Source organism: Macaca mulatta, chromosome 1 (genome assembly GCF_049350105.2).
Source record: "Macaca mulatta isolate MMU2019108-1 chromosome 1, T2T-MMU8v2.0, whole genome shotgun sequence".
NCBI classification, from domain to species: Eukaryota; Metazoa; Chordata; class Mammalia; order Primates; family Cercopithecidae; genus Macaca; species Macaca mulatta.
The window spans coordinates 38,216,201-38,235,561 of NC_133406.1; the positions used below are offsets into that span (position 1 = coordinate 38,216,201).

The window sequence follows — 19,361 nt, forward strand, 5'->3', positions numbered from 1 at the left end:
GGGATTACAGGCGTGAGCCACTGCGCCTGGCCTCATTTTTATAAGTGTATTTGTAGATATTCATTGTAGATCAAAGTATACACTTTCATACACACACACACACACACACACACACACACACACACACACACACACACACACACACACACACACACACACACCCTTTTCCAGATTCTGTGCAATCCCATATGTTTGAGCTTTCTGGCGATCTGGCTCTGGAAAACTGAAGTGTCATTACAAAATAGATTGGGATACTTGGTGTCAAAAGCAGTATTTCTTATTCTTTTTAAACCTATACCCCTTTGATAGATATGAAAATCTCATACCATAGCTGTAGTAATATTGAATATGATTTTTTCAAACTACATATGCTTTATATTCCCCTACCCCCACCCAGGGATTTTCATAGACTCCTCTACATAGTTATGCCCTTAAGGAAGAGAATCATTACTTTAAAGAAAGTAGCAAAATACACCTGAAATGTTGATTTCTTCTCCATTTCTATTTGGGAATGTAGGTTACTAGAGAGAACTTTTACCTATTTATTCATTATTCAACAAACATGGATCGAGTATACTATATGCAAGCTCTTTATGGTACAAAGATAATGATGGTAGGCCACACAAAAACTTGTATGAGAATGTTAATAGCATTATTTATATAGTTTAAAAAACTAGAAACAATTCAAATGTCTGCAGACTGAAGAATATTTAAACAAAATATATATTCACACAATGAAATACTATTTGGCAATAAAAGGAGTTCAGTATAACAGACTTACATTATGGTACAAAATTGATGAATGTCAAAATTATCATGCTAAGTAAAAGAACCCAGACAAACACAAAAGATTATATATTGTGTGATTCTTTTATATGGAATGTTCAGAAAAGGCAATTCAACAGAAATGGAATACAGATCAGTGTTTGCCTGGGGTAGGGGCTGGAAGTGGGGATTGAGAGCTAATGGCCATGATGGAAGTATATGAGGTGACAGAAATGTTGTTCTAAAATTGGGTTTTTATGATGATTGCACAACTCTATAAATTTACTAAAAGTCAATGAATTGCGTGTTTACAGTAGATGAATCCTGTGGTAGGTAAGTTATACCTCAAACATTATTTAAAATAAATTTTCATTATGAAAAAAGATAAAGATTTTAGAACTGTTACCTTTAGAGTTCAGTCAGTCAGTGAAGCAGACATAAACGAAGAATTATATGTAGTGTGCTTTGGCTGCGTGTATGTGGTCCCAGAAGAGCCCTAAGGTGGGAGTTTCATTTGTGACTGAGAGAGTTGTTAAATATGAAAAACTTTATATAGAAAACAGTGTTTGAGATTAGCCTTGCAAAATAAGTAAGGAGTTTTCCAGATGGAGAGGCATTTGTGTCTTGACTTATTGTTGGCACACAGGAAGTAACAGTCCTCTTTCTTTTCATTTTTGGGCTTCTTACATTTTTAATATGCATGTAATGAGAAGTGTAAATGTATTGACAGTTCTGACTAAGGACGCTAAACAATTAGCAAATTTATATACTAATCTTTTAACAATTAAAGTTAAGCAATCTTATTACATATGATATTCTGTCTTCTGGCTAATTTACCTGAGGTTTTTAGTCAGCAGAATAATTTATAGTTGCCCTTAGATAAATCCTTGTATTATTTCATTTTATGTTTGTGTGCATATTGTGTGTAATATTTTTTCAAATAACTTCTAAGTCATTAGGACATAAATACTTAAGTTGTTTGAACCTGACTACTTAATAAATAGAAGCATTAGTTATTTCTTTTGGCCTAGACAGATGAAAATATTACTGGAACACTAAGGGCATCGTGAACCAAGAAAGCACCAAGAAGTTCTATACTGTTTTTGATCTTAAGGATGATAAGACAAACATATTTACAATAGAAATGCTTAACATGTGTAAAAGAAGCCCTGAGATTCATTTTCTGTTGACTTCAGTAAGAGATTTTAAAATATGTGAATTGTTCTGTTTTTTACAATATGGAAGACTAGAAAGAAATCCAATAATCTCTTCGAAACACTAAAGTGACACATAAAATATACAAAATTATCAGGAAAATAATAAAAATATGTGTCAAATATGATTAAAAACATAAAGGAGAGCACAAAAACCATAAACAAAGAAGAAATCATTAAAATTGACTAGGCATATTTTTTAAACGACCAATTAGATCTTTTACAAATGAAAATATAATCACGGTAATTAGTACCTTAATAGATCAATTAAACTGTAGATTAGGTAGAGTTAAAGGGACAATTTATAAACCAGAAGATAGAGCTGAAAATTTACTCAGAATGCAACATAAATTGATAAAGAGAAGAAAATATGAGAGATGTAAGAGACAAAGTAAAAAGATCAAGGGGTTATAATTGGTATCTTTATTTTCCCATGACCCATTCCATATTTCCTTTGCCCTCAGCCAGAACCCCAACTGGTTATTGGGTGACATGACCTAGACTTTAATTCGTAAAGGATCTGAATCTCAATAGTTCTTTTATTAATTACTGTAGGTTTTTTTTGTTTTTGAGACATAGTCTCACTCTGTCACCCAGGCTGAAGTGTGTGGTGCCACAATCTCAGCTCACTGCACCCTCCACCTCCTGGGTTCAAGTGATTCTCACGCCTCAGCCTTCTGAGCACCTGGGATCACAGGCGTGCACCACCACACCCGGCTAATTTTTGTAATCTTTGTAGAGACGGGATTTTACCATGTTGGTCAGGCTGGTCTCGAACTCCTAGCCTCAAGTGATCCACCTGCCTCAGTCTCCCAGAGTGTTGGGATTACAGGCGTGAGCCACCATGCCCGGCCTGTTGTCGTTTTCCATTAACATATATTATTGGTCATGGAAGTAATCGAAGGTGTTCCAAAGTCTCCTGGGTTCCATACCTTGTTGCTCCTATTATGTTTCAGCAATTCACCTTTCCCTTGGTAATCAGGATCAGTCACTTTTAGCCAGTAAACCCCTTCTTTGTCTATTGTTTCATAGTACAAAGAACCCAAAATGGCCAGGTGGCAGTTGCATCTTCCAATTCAGTGGAACCATTGTTGTATTCCTCTGATGGAAGCATTTTCCCCTTGAGAACTAACCAACAGTCAGAGTTTAAGTCGTAGATTGGGAAGCAAAAATTATGTGAGTGGATTATTATAGTATTGAGAGGAGCCACTCCTACTTCTACCCCTTGATTCCTAGACTGGATATTTTGGTTATGGTGGAGACATATGGCCTCGTTATTGTATCCTGTAAGACAGAACCCCATCCTTTCAGAGTCTTGTCTCCCAACTTTTCTGTTAGGCCGTTGATTAGCTTTTCTATTAGGCCATCTGTTTCTGGGTATATAATAAAAGACTATTTTATTCCGTGGCTATGAGTCCATTGCTTTTACTATTGTTGCTGTGAAATGAGTTCCTTGATCAGAAGCAAGGCTGTATATAATACCATGATAGTGGATAAAGCATTTCAGGAGATGGTGGTGCTAGAGAAGCATTATAGCTAGGGAAGGTACATCCATATCAAGAATGCTTTTATTCCAGGGAGGACAAATCTCTGTCCCCTGCCCAATAGAAGACATCCAACACAATCAACCTGCCAGTAGGTAGCTGGCCAGTCCCAAGGAATAATGGTAACATGTCTGGGGTTCAGTGCTAGTCTCTGCTGCCTGGTGAGTAGCTGCATTATCAGATGCGTAGCTGCATGCCAGGTGCTAGAGGTTGTATTGATTTTCCTCAGTGAAAATACCATATCCAGAATAGCAACTGCCATCACAGAGACCACCTAGTTTACACCAATCCAGTTTTTTGCCAAGATTTATCAAACTTCCGTGTAAACAAATGAGTTGAGAGAGGATGTGGTAGATATCCTATCCCTTTGTCTTTAAAGTCTGTGATTGTTGTACTAATTTCTGCAGTTCTATCTTGATAGGAAAAGTTCCAGGAACTGTCACAGCCCTTCCTTTCATCATGTTTCTTACCCGTGGGTCAGAATCACTGGAGAGTCTACCAGCAGCCTAGTAGTTCTATTCTAATTATACATCTTGGAACTGAAAAAGGAATCATAGGATGAATCTGTGGACCAACTGGGTCTTCTGTGAGTCTAATCTGGGCTGATATTTCATCTGTCACCTGAATATCATAAGTGTATAGTTTGATTGCTAAACCACAGTGATGCCTGGAGTCTCCAGAAGTTTGCCACTCCTAAGGAAAACACTCCTAGGGAAAAAGATTCAAAGTATGAGAGGGACTTGAAATGAGCAAGTTTCTCCATGGTTGACTTTGAAGGTAGAGTTAAGAGTAGTCTCGAGGAGCTAAAAGCAGACCACAGATGAGAGACAGCAAGGAAACGGGAACCTCACTCTTAAAACTACAAAGAACTGAATTCTGCCACAACCAAGTGAGCCTGAATGTGAGCTTGAGAAAGCAGCCTAGCTAACACCTTGCGTTTAGCCTTAGGAGAGCCTAACAGAGAACCTAGCCACATCATCCTTGGACTTCTAACCTACAAAACTGTGAGCTAATAAATGGGGTTTCTTTAAGACACTATGTGTGTGATAATTTGTTATACAGCAATACAAAGCTAATATACAAAAGCCAATGACTAGTAATCTTTGCAAAGTCTGGATATTTCCCTTTCCCCAGTGCACGGTCACTCTAGTAAAAAGACATGAGGCCCTCTGAGGAAGGATTAGAGGAAGATCTACAGTATATACTTGTGACAGTGCTGCAGGAACGACCCGAAAGCAAGGCCAGCTTCCACTTCAGTCAGGGATCTCTGGGTTTTTTAACTAGCATAGGTCTGGAAGCTAGTGAGAGGTAGTGACTCTTATAGTGACTAATATCAAGTATTTGGCCACCAGACCTGGAGTTTTTTTCTGTTACGTCAGTCAAGCAATATTCTAGTAGGTTGCCCATTTCTGTCTTTCCTGGGGATAACCATGACCAATTAACCACAGCCAAAATCTCAGCTGGCAAAAACATCTGTCCTCTTGCCTTTTATGGTAAATGTATCCACTTTGTTTTGATAGTTAAGTGCTGCCCTCTGGCCCTTCTGTTCCAAGGATCATTGAGTGTGCATTGCAATTAGGAACCCATCTCAGTGGATACATCTCTCATAGCCATTCCTGGCCTTCAATGGAGAGTAAACATAGAACTTTTTAAGGATGCAGGTGCTCTTCTCACTAACGTAATTCTGGATGCCTTAATGAAGGGATTATTTTCTGGGCCCCCTCAGGAGGATGTGATTGGTGTTGGAGAGGCGTAAGAGTGGTCCCTAGGAGCTAAAAGCAGGTCCCAGATGGGTTGACCCACATAGATGGATGAAATTTATTTGTAAAGAGGAATGGAAACATGATTTTGGTTTTGAATGCAATCTTAGATCATAGGAAATACAAGAAGATATAAATAGATTATAAAAGTTAAGAAAATGAAGGTCATGTAAAGGATTAAGAATAGAGATGAATCTTGGAAACATCCTATAGAAGGAAATTCTCTAGGAGAACGAGTGAATCATGAAGCAGTGCCAGACAGGACAAAAATACTAAAGGTTAGTTAAAGACAACAGCAAGACAGTATAGCAGTAGATAAAGCAAGGAACGGGAGAACTATGATAAAGAATAAGTTGTAAATAATTCTTTGTTATTATTATATAATTTTTATCATTATTTATTGAGTGCTATGTCCCTTGGCATTTCTTTTTTTTTTTCTTTTGAGATGGTGTCTCGCTCTGTCACCCAGGCTGGAGTGCAGGGTCGCGATCTTGGCTCACTGTAACCTCTGCTCACTGCAACCTCCGCCTCGCAAATTCAAGCAATTCTCCTGCTTCAGCCTACCAAGTAGCTGGGATTACAGGAGTGCACCACCACACCTGGCTAATTTTGTATTTTTAGTAGAGACGGGATTTCACTATGTTGACCAGGCTGGTCTCGAAATCCTGACCTCAGGTGATCCGCCTGCCTCAGCCTCCCCAAGTGCTGGGATTACAGGCATGAGCCATCGCACCCTTCCGGTCCCTTGGCATTTCTATGCTTCATTTAATCTTTACAACCACTTTATGAGGGAGTTGGTATTTCCATTTCATATGAAAGTTGTAGAAGAGTTATAAAAAAAAGAAAACTCACTAAAATCATACAGCTAGTTAATGAGGCAAGAATTTGAACCCAAATCTTCCTGGTTCCAGTGAACTAAATTGTGACCTAGGAAGAAAAATTATAGAGTACTATTTTTAAATGTATGTGTAACACAAACACATATATTCAGATATACCTAATATTTTTAACACATAGCTTGCAAGTCTTAATCTCTTATAATACCTGTCTTAGAGAAGTAATGAAGGATAGTGGGAAATACAGGAGATTAAAAATCTAAAGCCCAAATTCTAATCCTGTTTCTGACCTGAACTGTATAACCAGAAACATTTCTTAATGGCTTTTTAAAATTGAGATATTTCTATACCATAAAATTTGCCTCCTTGAAGTTTGTAATTCCATGGTTTTTCGTATATTCACAAGGTTGTACGCCCATCACTACCAATTCTGGAACATTTTCATCATCCTAAAGACATATCTCGTACCCATTAGCAATCACTTCCCATTCGCCTTCCGCTTAGCCCATGGCAAGCATTAATCTTCTTTCTATCTGTGTGGATTTTGTGATTCTGGACATTTCATATTAATGGAATCATACGGTATTGGGTATTTTGTGTCTGATTTCTTTCACTTAATGTCTTCAAGGTTCATCCATGTCATAGCATGAATTAGCACTTCATTCTTTTTTAATGGCTGATTCTATTGTGTGTTTATATGCACACACATGCATGCACACCACATTTTGTTTATTTGTTCCTCAGTTGATGGACATTTGGATTGTTTCCACTTTCTGGCTATTATGAGTGAAAGTTAGTGTGTGTATGCAAGTTTTCTTGTGAACATATGTTTTCACCTCTCTTAGGTATATGCCTAGGAATGGAATTGCTGAATCATATGTTTAACCTTTCAAGAACTGCCAGCTTTCTTCCAAATACCAGAGAGGCTGCATTTTCACTCTTAGTGGCTCTTTACATTTTATTTATTCATTTTGTAAAAAGAAAGGTACATGAGGTTTTGTAGGGGGTGAAATGAAAGGAGTGTGTTACACAAAAATATTTTTTCCTATCGAGTTCTAAATATTGCAAGTAGCAGTTTTTTTTCCTAGAAATTCTAGGGGAACAAATGGGAATTATTATTAAAAATTCAGAAGTCAGTAGGAACTTTTTTATCTTACTGATTTGACAATTCTGTTTTATTTCTTATAGAGAAGCTCGCAGAGGCTCAGCGCAGGTTTGCTACACTTCAGAACGAGCTTCAGTCATCGCTGGATGCGCAGAAAGAAAGCACTGGTGTAACTACACTGCGACAACGCAGAAAGCCAGTCTTCCACTTGTCCCATGAGGAACGTGTCCAACATAGAAATATTAAAGACCTTAAACTGGCCTTCAGCGAGTTCTACCTCAGTCTCATCCTGCTGCAGAACTATCAGGTACTTAGATTCTTACCCTAGAAAATGGCACTTTCAAGTAAATGAGAAATTTCAATAAATGGAAATACCCTAAAGTATTACTAGTGGGTCAGTTCCAAAAAGGAAAATCCTTAACATGTTATTATTCTTGGGGTTCCTACTGGCTAAAAGCCATGTGTCAGAGGCGATAAAACTGTGTTAACAAGACTTCTATTTTTGAAGATTCATGTTCTAAAAACTTTTGTATAATATTTAGGGGTAGCCCACAACTCAGGGACTAACAGTTTGCTTCCTGTTTTTAGAGGCAGCTCTGATAGTCATGAATAGAAATAATATGTCTCTCCAGCCACAGCCACTGTTGGCTATGTAAGGGCTTTTTTTTTTTTTTCTTTTTTGAAACAGAGTCTCACTGTGTCACTCAGGCTGGAGTACAATGGCATGATCTCGGCTCACTGTAACCTCTGCCTCCTGGGTTCAAGTAGTTCTCCTACCTCAGCCTCCTGAGTAGCTGAGATTACAGATGCACGCCACCGTCCTTGGCTAATTTTTGTATTTTTAGTAGAGATGGGGTTTCACCATGTTGACCAGGCTGGTCTTGAACTCCTGACCTAAAGTGATCCGCTTGCCTTGGCCTCCCAAGCTTTGGGATTACTGGCATGAGCCAATACTCCTGGCCCGTATGGGCTTTTATAGTCCTCCTAACCAATAGCAAAATTTCTACAAAAGCTATCAGATAGTTAATTTTTCTGCAGCTGACACTAATAAAACAAAGACCCTGACTTTTCAACTTGCAGCTGAAAGAATCCTTCCAGTCTTCCTATCCATGGGCTGCAATAAAATCATATTTTTTTAAGTTATTGAGAAAAGCATCTCCCTGATCTTTAAAGAGACCTTATGCACTACTTTTTTTTTCATTTTATTCTTGTGATTATTACTTATAGTGAGTGGTTAGGATCATCACAGGATGGTATACCATGTTAAAACTAAAGATTATGTAACAAAAGTATTACCTGGAGTGTTAGAATTTTTAAATAAAAAGTAATTAAAGTCCCATATCTGCAGTAACCTTAAATTGCTAATGCATGTGCTTATTTTTATCATTTTCTTCTATAATTCTACTTTGTTCTTTAGTGATTTAATATTTTATCATTTGAAGACAAACCTAGTAAGAAAACAATTTAGTAGAAAAATAATTACATATGTTTATATAGTGATAAATTCCTTTGCTTTGAGATTTGTTCATTGCTTTATAATTTAAAAAACAAAAAATGTATTTCCTCTTTCCTATAATGGTATAACAACGTTACCATATCATAGTTCATAAATTATGTTTGGGTGTTAACATGGAAAAATCTTTGTTAAATTTCATTGTATTAACTTTCCTAGCAACTTTTGTTTGGGGTCATTATAAAATGCTCCTTGGGAAAACAAAAGTAATAGTTAATTATGAAAGTTCTGCTTTATCTTCTATTCTTTGGGGGTCGTCTATTCTGTAAGAATACATTTATTTTGAGAATGAAGGAGAAAGGAAGATGGATTAAAAGCTATCTCTAAGTCATGATGTATGTATGCACCCCACACAGATTTTAAGATCATACATTAAAGCATGAGGGAAAAATATGTAAACAAATAAGTAAGGAAAGCCTATTTTGGAGTGAGTGCACAATATTTTACTCTTAGGAACATGTAATCAGCAAATTTGGGAGACCTCTGGTTTAAAGATCTAACCTTGCAATTTGAGTTTTCAGCTTTTTTGCATGCTGGGCAAAGAACAGCAGAATTTGAGATGTTGAAAGTATAGTATTTTGTTATTGTAGAAATCGGAGAAAAGTAGGGACTTCTACCCATTATAAACTGAACCCTGTACGTATGATCACTGCTTTGTTTCTACTTACTCTTCTTAGCACTCCCATATGCAAACTGAGAATGGGTGGAATGAACATGAAAGTGAAGAGCACTGGGTGATCTTCCATTTTCCTTACTGGAACATGCGTGACTGCATGGCAGGGAGAGATGTGTACTCCTGTACCAGTCCTTCAGAAAACAAAGAACTAAATAAATGTGTTCAGTGCATGGCAAATGCAAAACATTTTCTGAATGTTCAAAAGATAATTCTTTTGACCAAAGCAGCAAAATAATAGAAATTAGCTATTTTGAAAATAAATATACACAGAAAACAGGAAATAAAAACATTTTGAGCTTAGGACTTTCATTAATTTACTTGGAAGAGAAATAATAGTGTTCATAGTTCAGGGTTTCTTTGTGTTATTAATAGCATACTACCTTGAAATGAATAAAAGAAATAAAAAAGAAGAGTCATCCTTTTAGTAGTAGATGCTTTTATGAAAGCTTTGCCATTTCCTTGAGTACTCAATCTTTGTCCAGCCAGCTCTGTCAGTGCTTAGTGCTTATTCTTTTTCATCTTTTTTGATGGTAGTAGAAATTATAGTTGTGTTTCTCATTTCTTTCTGTAGAATCTGAATTTTACAGGGTTTCGAAAAATCCTTAAAAAGCATGACAAGATCCTGGAAACATCTCGTGGAGCAGATTGGCGAGTGGCTCATGTAGAAGTGGCCCCATTTTATACTTGCAAGAAAATCAACCAGCTTATCTCTGAAACTGAGGTACAATAATCTCGTTTATTTACCACATATTTTCAGTTACATGCTTTATTTTTAGGGAAGCAATTCCTTATTTCTGTTATTTTGTAACTAGTTGCTAGCTTTGAATATATATATGCCTTACTTGTGATTTTTTTTTCATTTTCTTTTATCAGTATACATTCACCAAAAAGTTGTCAGAATATCATATATATAAATGGTGCAGAATTATTTGTGCATCACTCAAGTTTAGTATAACGTAACCAAAATGTAATACTTTGTCTTTCTAGGCTGTAGTGACCAATGAACTTGAAGATGGTGACAGACAAAAGGCTATGAAGCGTTTACGTGTGCCCCCTTTGGGAGCTGCTCAGGTTAGCATTTGGTTCCAGCAGTTTGTTTGGTTTCACCTATTAATAATCAACATGATATTTAGCTGGCCCCATTACCTTAAAAAATTATCAGCCAAAGTTTATAAGTAGTTGCTACTTTTCTTATTTTAGTTTTTAAAATATTATATGCTATATTTTACTTCATTCTGAATTATAATGTCTTCCACCTTTCTCTTCTCATACTGTACTTTTCTCTTGTTTATTCTTACTGACATGTTAACTTGTTGGTATCATCAAATGATTAAGATGTGACTTAAAAAAAATGATCTGGTGGGTTCAGATGTGCTAGATTGCTATATAGCTTCATCCAAAATGCAGCAGTTACTCCAGAAGAGCATTTATTAAATGATAACTACACAGTAGTTATAAAAAAAGAAAGCATTTATTAAGTGATATCTTCTGTGTCATAAAACAAGTCTTAATAAGTACAGAAGGATTTAAGTCATACAAAGTATAGTTTCAGGCAACAGTGGAATAGAAATCAATAACAGAAAGAGCTTCCATAACCTAATGAAAGGCATCTATTAAAAAAAAATAAAACCTCTACAGTTATTATCATACTCAATGATGAACACTGCATGCTTTTTCCCTAAGACGTGGCCCAAAAAAGGGTATTCACTTTTAACACCTGTATTCAACATCGTGCTGGAGATTATAGCCAGTATGGTAAGGGAAGGAAAAGAAATGAAAGTCATTCAGGGTAGAAAGGAAGAAGTAAAACCAGTGGGGTTTTGCCAGCGACTTGATGATCTATGTAGAAAATCTAGTGAATCTATAGAATAGCTACTAGAACTAATAAATGAGTTTAGCAAGGTCACCAAATATAAGACCAATATGTAAAATCATTTGTCTAGATACTTGCAAGAACAATAAAAAAAGTTTTGAAACATTTTTGAATGGAAATCAAAAAATGCTAAAGCAATGTTATTTATAATATAATCAAAATATACAATGCTTAGTAATAATTCTGACAAAAGATGTGTAAGGCCTTTACATTGAAAACAACAGAACACTGCTGAGCAAAATTAAAGACTTGAATGAGAGAGATCCTGTGTTCATGGGTATCTTGCACAAACCCAGTATTTTAAAGACACATTGTTTCTTCCTCAGGTGATCTATAATAATACAATCCAGCTCAGAAATCTCAGAAGACTTTTTTTTTTTTGTAAAATTGGTAAGCAGATTTAAAATTTTATTTGGAAGCCAGGCACGATGGCTCATGCCTGTAATCTCAGAACTTTGGGAGGCTGAGGCAGGTGGATCACTTGAGGCCAGGAGTTCAATACTAGCCTGGCCAACATGATGAAACCCCGTCTCGACTAAAATACAAAAATTAGCTGGGCTTGGTGGCATATGCCTGTAATCCCAGCTACTTGAGAGACTGAAGTACTAGAATCACTTGAACCCAGGAGGTGGAGGTTGCAGTGAGCTGAGATTGCACTGAGTGACAGAGCAAGACTCTGTCTCAAAAAAAAAAAAAAAAAAAAAGTATATGGAAAGGCAGAGGACCTAGAATAGCCAAAGCAACTTTGGAACGTAAATTGAAGGATTAACATTATCTTATGAAAGCTTATTAAAGCTACAGTAATCAAGAGAGTGTGGTAGTAATGTCATGGTAGGCAAATAGATCAATGGACCAGAATAGAGTGTCCAAAAATAGAGTAGCATATTACAGATAACAGATATTTGATACAGATATAAAGCAGATTAGTGGAGAAAGATAGCATTTTCAACTAATGATACTGAAACAGTTGAATTCCATATATGAAAAAAAAAAAATGAACTTTCATCCATTCTTCACACCATAAAGTTCTAAATGTACCATAGATCTAAATGAAAACTGAAAACTGCAGATTTCTAGAAGAAAATATGGAAGAAAGTCCTAATGACGTTGAGTTATGCAAAGATTTCTTAGAAGTGATACCAAAAGCACCTCATCAAAGTTAAAAACGTATGCTCTCCAAAAGACACATAAGAGAATGAAAAGCAAAGCAAGAGACTAGCAGAAAATATTTATAAAACATATCTGTTAAAGGACTTATATTTAGAATATGTAAAGAACTCCAGTACTCAATAGAAGGAAAACAATCAAAATGGGCAAAAGACCTGAACAGTTCTTCACAGATGTACAGGTGGCAAATTAGCATGAGATGAAATGCTCAGTATCATTAGGCATTATGGAAATACCAGTTAAAATCACAGTAAGATAATACAGTCTCTGTTAGATGACTAAAAACGACTAATCATACTAAATGATGGAGGAGTAGGAACTCTCTTTTCTAATACGCTGTGGTGGAATATAAAATGTATAATGAATAAACACATTTGAAAACAGTTTGGAAGTTTCTTAAAAGTACATCTACCATATGATCTAACTGTTACACTCCTAGGTATTTACCCAAGACAAATACAAATATATGTTCATATAAAGACTTCAACACAAATGTTCATAGCATCTAAACAACCTAAATGTCTATCAGTAGGTGAATGGATAAACAATTTGTGGTATGTCCATACAATGAAATACTACTCAGCAATAAAAAGCAACAATCTATTGATAAATGTAACAACGTGGATAAACCTCAGATTAATTATATGTAGAGAAAGAAAGCATAAAAAAAAAAGTGCCTACTGTATGATATCATTAACCTAAGACTCCAGGAAAAATGCAAACTAATAAATAGTGACAGAAAGCAGATCAGTGGTTGCTTGTGGATAGAGTGAGGTAGGGTAGGCTGGGAGGAAAGGATTACAAAGGCACATGGGAAATTCTTGGGAGTCATGGATATGTTCTTTGTCTTGATTATGCTGATGGTTTTGTAGATGTTTATACAGTATCAAAACTTATCAAATCATACACTTTAAATATATACAGTTTATTGTATATCAATTTAGGCAGTAAAGCAGTTTTTAAAAATCCTAAGCATATTATTGTCAAACTGCTTGTAAATAAAGAGAAGAATCTTAAAAGCATCCAGGGAGCAAAGACACAAATTCTATACTTTAAGTATGTGCAATTTATTTATGTCAGTTGTTTTTGAATAAACATTTTAAAATTGGTTTCAAAAAATTAGGGTGTTTAAGAATGCCTGTAGATATGGTAAGCTAAAGAAAACATAGAAATGGTTATCTCTGGTGAGGAGGGAAGGTTTTGGGATCAGGGAGGAATAGGGACTTCAAAGTTAATGGAAATGTTCAGCTCCTAAATATGGATAATAGTTATAGGTTCGCTTTATTATTATTTGGTATCCTATGGATACCAAAATCCATGGATGCTCAAGTCCCTTATAAAATGGCATAGTATTGCATATAACCTGTACACATCCTCTTACATACTTTAAATGATCTCTGGGTTACTTATAAGACCTAATATAGTGTAAATGCTGTGTAAATAGTTGTTAATACTCAACGTTTTTATTTGTATTACTTTTTCTTGTTGTTTTGTTATTTTTTACTGGTTTTTGTTCCTGAATATTTTCAATCCACAGTTGGTTGATTCCTCGAATGTAGAATCTACATACTATAATTTAAGCCTAAGATTGTAATCTTGCTTATTTCATGACACAGATTTCTATTAAAAAAAAAACTCAATTAATTGGCAACTTGAATAGTATTATAGTATGATGAAGGTTGATTCTCTGGTTCCGATTTATAAAAATTTAGAACATAAAATATTATTTTCATAGTAGAATGTTGAGACTCACTCTACTATTTTATTACAGCATATTAGTAAATACAATCAGTGTTTTGTCCTATACTCAAAATGCTGTTTTTCTGTCCACAGCCTGCACCAGCATGGACTACTTTTAGAGTTGGCCTATTTTGTGGAATATTCATTGTACTGAACATTACCCTTGTGCTTGCCGGTAAGTAGTTTAAATTTTGAATTAATTTATTCTTACCAATATGCCTGTGTCATATTCTGCCCCTCTGTAAGGAATTATGCATGCAACTACCAAAGCTACTGAAAGATAAATCTATCAGGGCTAAGTTTTTTGTCCTTATAAATGTGTGGAGTTTTTTTAGCTGTTTGTTTTGTTGGAGTTTTTCCCCATATGAGGATGGTTATTCTCTAAAACATTGCTTGTTTATGACCTCTTTTTCTTCATCATTTTCTAGTTTCTGTATATAACTTCCATATAATTTTTTAGAGTTTATCAAAAACCTTGGCTCTCTTGATCATAGATGAGGATAAATAATGTTACCAAATTCATTCACAAAGCTCTTTCACTTTGCTTATTGGAGACCCTCTCACATCGTTTTCAAAATCTATTTAAAATTACTTTGCTTATAGTGTTAAGAAGCTTGGTTGTATAATTTCCTATTATAGAAGTAAAAACAATTAGAAAGAGGTAGGAAGGATTCCTAGGAGCAGCTGCACTCCCAACATCAAGAAATGATATAACAGCAAAGGAAGCATAATCTTACTAAATCTCCCCAAAGAATTTGACACACCCCACAGTAGCATTTGACATAATCAGTCACCACTTCTTGAAACACTCTGTTTGATTGTTTTTTCTGGAGAAACCATACTCTGCTGGTTTTCCTGTTAAATTTTACTGGCAGTTTGTTCCCAATCTCCTTTGCTAGCTATACTTTTCTTTGTGACATCAAAATGTTGGGGTATAGTGCTGGGCTGAATCCTTCAATCTCCTCTGTCTATATTTGTTTCCTATCTAGGCAATCTTATTCAAGCCTATGGCTATAAATACCGTCTATATGCTAATGCCTCCCAAATATATGTTTTCTCTTCTGAAAGATGTCTACTTGGCTGGTTGGATTTGTCTAGTAGATATCTCAAACTTACACAGACAAAAGATCCCTTGATTTTTACCCCCAAATATGCTCTTCTGTCTGGCATCACCTTTCATCCATTTCCCAGTCCAAAATCTTTTAGTTTCTCTTTTCCTTCATATTTAATGTTTAGTCCATCAGCAAATCTTGTTGGTCTGTCTTCAAAATATGTTCTAAATGTGTTTACTTCTCACCACCTTGGCCAGTGCCACTCTTGTCTAAGCAGCCATTTCTTTTTTTTTTTTTTTTTTTTGACATGAAGTCTCGCACTGTCGCCCGGGCTGGGATGCAATGGTCCAATCTCGGCTCACTGTAACCTCCGCCTCCTGGGTTCACGTGATTCTTCTGCCTCAGCATCCTGAATAACTGGGCTTACAGGCACACACCACCACACCTGCCTAATTTTTTGTATTTTTAGTAGAGACGGGGTTTCACTATGTTGGCCACTGGTCTTGAGCTCCTGACCTTGTTATCCACCCACCTCAGCCTCCCAAAGTGCTGGGGTTACAGGCATGATCTGCTGCGCCTGGCCAGCAGCCATTTCTTGTTTAGTATATAGCATCCTTCTGGACTCGGGTCTCCTTGCATCTACTCTTGCCTCCTTATAGCCACTAGTGTCTTTCCCCTCCTCCCCCAATGGAAGTTAGATCATGTCACTCTCCTATTCAAAATTCATTCATGGCTACTCTTAAAATAAAATTTGAACTCCTTACCATTGCCTACAAGAACCTACAGGATCTCACCTCTGTGGGCCTTTCCGATATTATATTCTGTCATCTTCCCCCACACTCAGCTTCACTTTTATTTCCAACCACACTTGTGCTAGTATTTCTTAGATGCATCAAGCTCATTCTAATCTAAGAGACTTTGCAGTTGCCTAAAGAGCTCTTCCCCAAGATGTCCATCTAGCTTATTTCATCACTTCATATAGGTCTGTATTCAAATGCTATATTCTTAGTAGGGTGTTCCCTGATCACCCAACCCTAAACTAATCTATTCTGTCCCTTTAGCCTACGTTAGTTTTCTTCTGAGTCCATATACTTACCTGACATTATATATTTATATTTCTTGTGATCTGTTTTCCCACTGGAATATATATTTTCTTGATGCCTGGGCTTTTTTGTCTCTCCTATATCTCTAGCACCTAGAACACTGCTTAGACCATAGTAGGGGCTCGAAAAGTATTGGGGAAGTTTGAATGGCTGGAAGAGAAAGAGAAAGATGAAATTAAATGATATTCAGAAAACACATGCACAAACAGCAGAAAAACAGACATAAATCTCAAACCTTCTTATAGTCAAGGACTTTTAAGGGCAGATAACCTTGGTATACCTAAGGGTCTATGTAATTGGGCTCATAATAACTGAATCATTAATAAAGGCCTAAATTTTGTTCAGTGAAGTTTGCAAAGAAATATTAGGTTGGTGCAAAAGTTGCCATTACTTTTAATGGAAAAAACTGCAATTACTTTTGCATCAACCTGTATGATTTAGAAATAGATGTTATTATTTGAATATCCATAATATTACATTTCAGACTTTTAGTAATCATAATAATGCCCAAATAAGGAAGCTTTATGTCACTGTCATACTTACTGTTCTTGATTGCAGGGACTATGTATTGTTGCATTTTAAGTTCCCAACACATTGTCCAGGTTTATAGCAGATATTCAAGAGATAATTTATTGAACTAATTATTCCTCATAAACATTCTGCTTAAGACTATCAATTGTATATTAAGAAATGATAACCTACTTTGTAATGGCTTTTAGAGAGCATATGAATTTTACCTATTAACAGTGTGCTTTCATTTGTATTGTTAGAGTTCTTTCTACCAGTTACTAAAAATCAACTCTAATAGTTATTGTCAACCCTGAGTTTATGATGTAGTGTTGCTCTAATTTATGATCATATTTTGATCTGGTTCTATTTCCTTAAGTGAATACAGTCTACTTATGTAGAATACATAAAAATAATACAACTAAAAAACTCAGATCTATGTTACCAAGCTAGCTGTAGTGGAAGGAACAAAAGGTCTGCCTGGGTTTCAGTTTCAGCTCCACTGTTAGTTGTTTTGGTTTTAAGGACATCATTTAACTTCCCTGAAACTGTTCCCTCATCTGCTAAATGAGTTTAACACCTTAAATTTGCAGGGTTCTTTAGAGTTCATTCATTCATTCAACAAGTAAATTTTATGTGTCTAAAGGTTATGCTTGATGCCCACAAGTCTTAAGTAAGAGAATCCCTTTCCTTATGAAATGTATTATGCCAGGGAGATTAAGGCATATATTAAAGCAATATACTGCAAGATAGGAGGTGTTAAATATTCTAAGCGGTTCAAAGAGACAAGTGATTACTTTTAAATGAGAGCATCAGGGAAGACTTCATGGGAGAGATGACGTTTATGCTAGACAATGGTGGAATGAAAGCCATTTCAAGAGAAGGAGAAAGATGAGCAAAGAGATTTAGTTGGCCTGGAGTGGGGATGGAGTGTAGAATGAGGGAGTGAATTATGAAGGAGAGAAGTGATAAATGGGCCAGAGTGGGGAATATTAGATGAGAAGGGTGAAAATGTAGCTTGAGGCCAGCTCATAGGGATCAGATAAGAAGTGTAAGTAAAACATGTTTGTAGTTGCAAAGTGCTATGTCAATATAAGGTATAGATGGTGGGGAATGTTCTTTCTGTAGAAAATGCCTTAGTCATTTGTAGGTGGAATTTTTTTTTTGTTTAATTTTCAAGATGAGCATGGTGGTATTATCATTAAAAAAAGACATAAGAAAAAAATAAATTTTTCCATTCTTTTTATGTGAATTAATTGAAAGTTTTACAATTTGAGGTTTTTTTCTTTAGTATGTACAGACTATGTTTTTGTAAGACATTCTGATTTGTTTTTTATGTGTGTGGTGTATGCATTTAGTGTTATGCATTATGTTGTCTCACCTCAGAACCTTTCTTTGTTTGATCTTTGTGCGTGTCATAGCGGGGAGGGTAAATATAGTTAAAGCCAGCTGTCTATCCTTTTTTATCTCCCAGTGGGTGCTTGAGAGATAACAGTGTTGAGAGTCAAAGAGAAACACAGTTGTAGTATGCATGTACAAGCACGATTCTTTTTTTCAAACACTCACATTAAAAAAAAAATGTGCATAATTGCTGTGGTTTTTCAAGGGGATGTGACCTAGTGTTTAATAATTTCTCTGAAAATCACATATTTCAGATTTTAATTTCATGAAGATGAAAAGTTGACTATTTAGATTTTTTTTCAAACTTGTTTCTTTTGCAGGTTCCTACTAACATATATAACTTAATTTGGTACAATAACAGTATACCATATTTCACTTACTGGTTTGATCATTTACAGTGAGTATAAGGCGTGAAATAGGCACTGGTACACTAGTGGTAAGAGTACTCATTGTTGCTATCTCTTTGGAGGATAATTTGGCAGTGTGTGTAAAAATTTTAAGCCTAATTACATTGATTAAGCAGTTTCGTTTCTAGAAATTTGTCCTACAAACATACTTGTACATGGTTGCAAAGACATGTATGCCAGGAGGATAGTCATTGCCGTTTTGTTTATAGTAGAAAAATCCTAGAAACCACTCAAATATTCATAAATTGATAGCTCTTAAATTATATTACCTCTATATGGTGGAATACCATGGAGATAATGAAATGAACGAGGTAGTGGTGGGAGTGAAAATGGACACAGCACTTTGGAGAAGTTTTTGGCAACAGGAATCGGTTTTGTGGAAGACAATTTTTTCACTGGGCTGGCGGGTAGCAGGGGGAATGGTTTCAAGATGAAACCCTTCCACCTCCGATCATCAATCATTAGTAGAGATCCCTCCCATGTGCAGCTGACAATAGGGTTCGTGCTCCTATGGGAATCTGATGCCCATTATCTAACAGGAGGCGGAGCTCAGGCGGTAAAGCTCTCACCAGCCGCTCACCTCCTGCTTTGTGGCCTGGTTCCTGACAGAGCACGGACCAGTATTGGTCCATGGCCTGGAGATTGGAAACCCCTGTACTAACCTATGACCCAGTTCTAATAGAAATGCTTACATATGT

The 19,361-nt window shown here is 36.0% G+C and overlaps 1 protein-coding gene across 1 annotated transcript in view; it reads left to right on the forward strand.

Moving 5' to 3' along the window:
* Nucleotides 1–19,361, forward strand: part of XPR1 (xenotropic and polytropic retrovirus receptor 1) — a 262,003-nt gene that overhangs the window by 175,240 nt on the left and 67,402 nt on the right. The window contains exons 4-7 of the mRNA XM_015122502.3: nucleotides 7,308–7,531; nucleotides 9,985–10,134; nucleotides 10,401–10,484; nucleotides 14,287–14,368. Of these exons, the coding sequence (XP_014977988.1) occupies nucleotides 7,308–7,531; nucleotides 9,985–10,134; nucleotides 10,401–10,484; nucleotides 14,287–14,368 (540 nt within the window). The remainder of the gene's footprint in view (nucleotides 1–7,307; nucleotides 7,532–9,984; nucleotides 10,135–10,400; nucleotides 10,485–14,286; nucleotides 14,369–19,361) is intronic.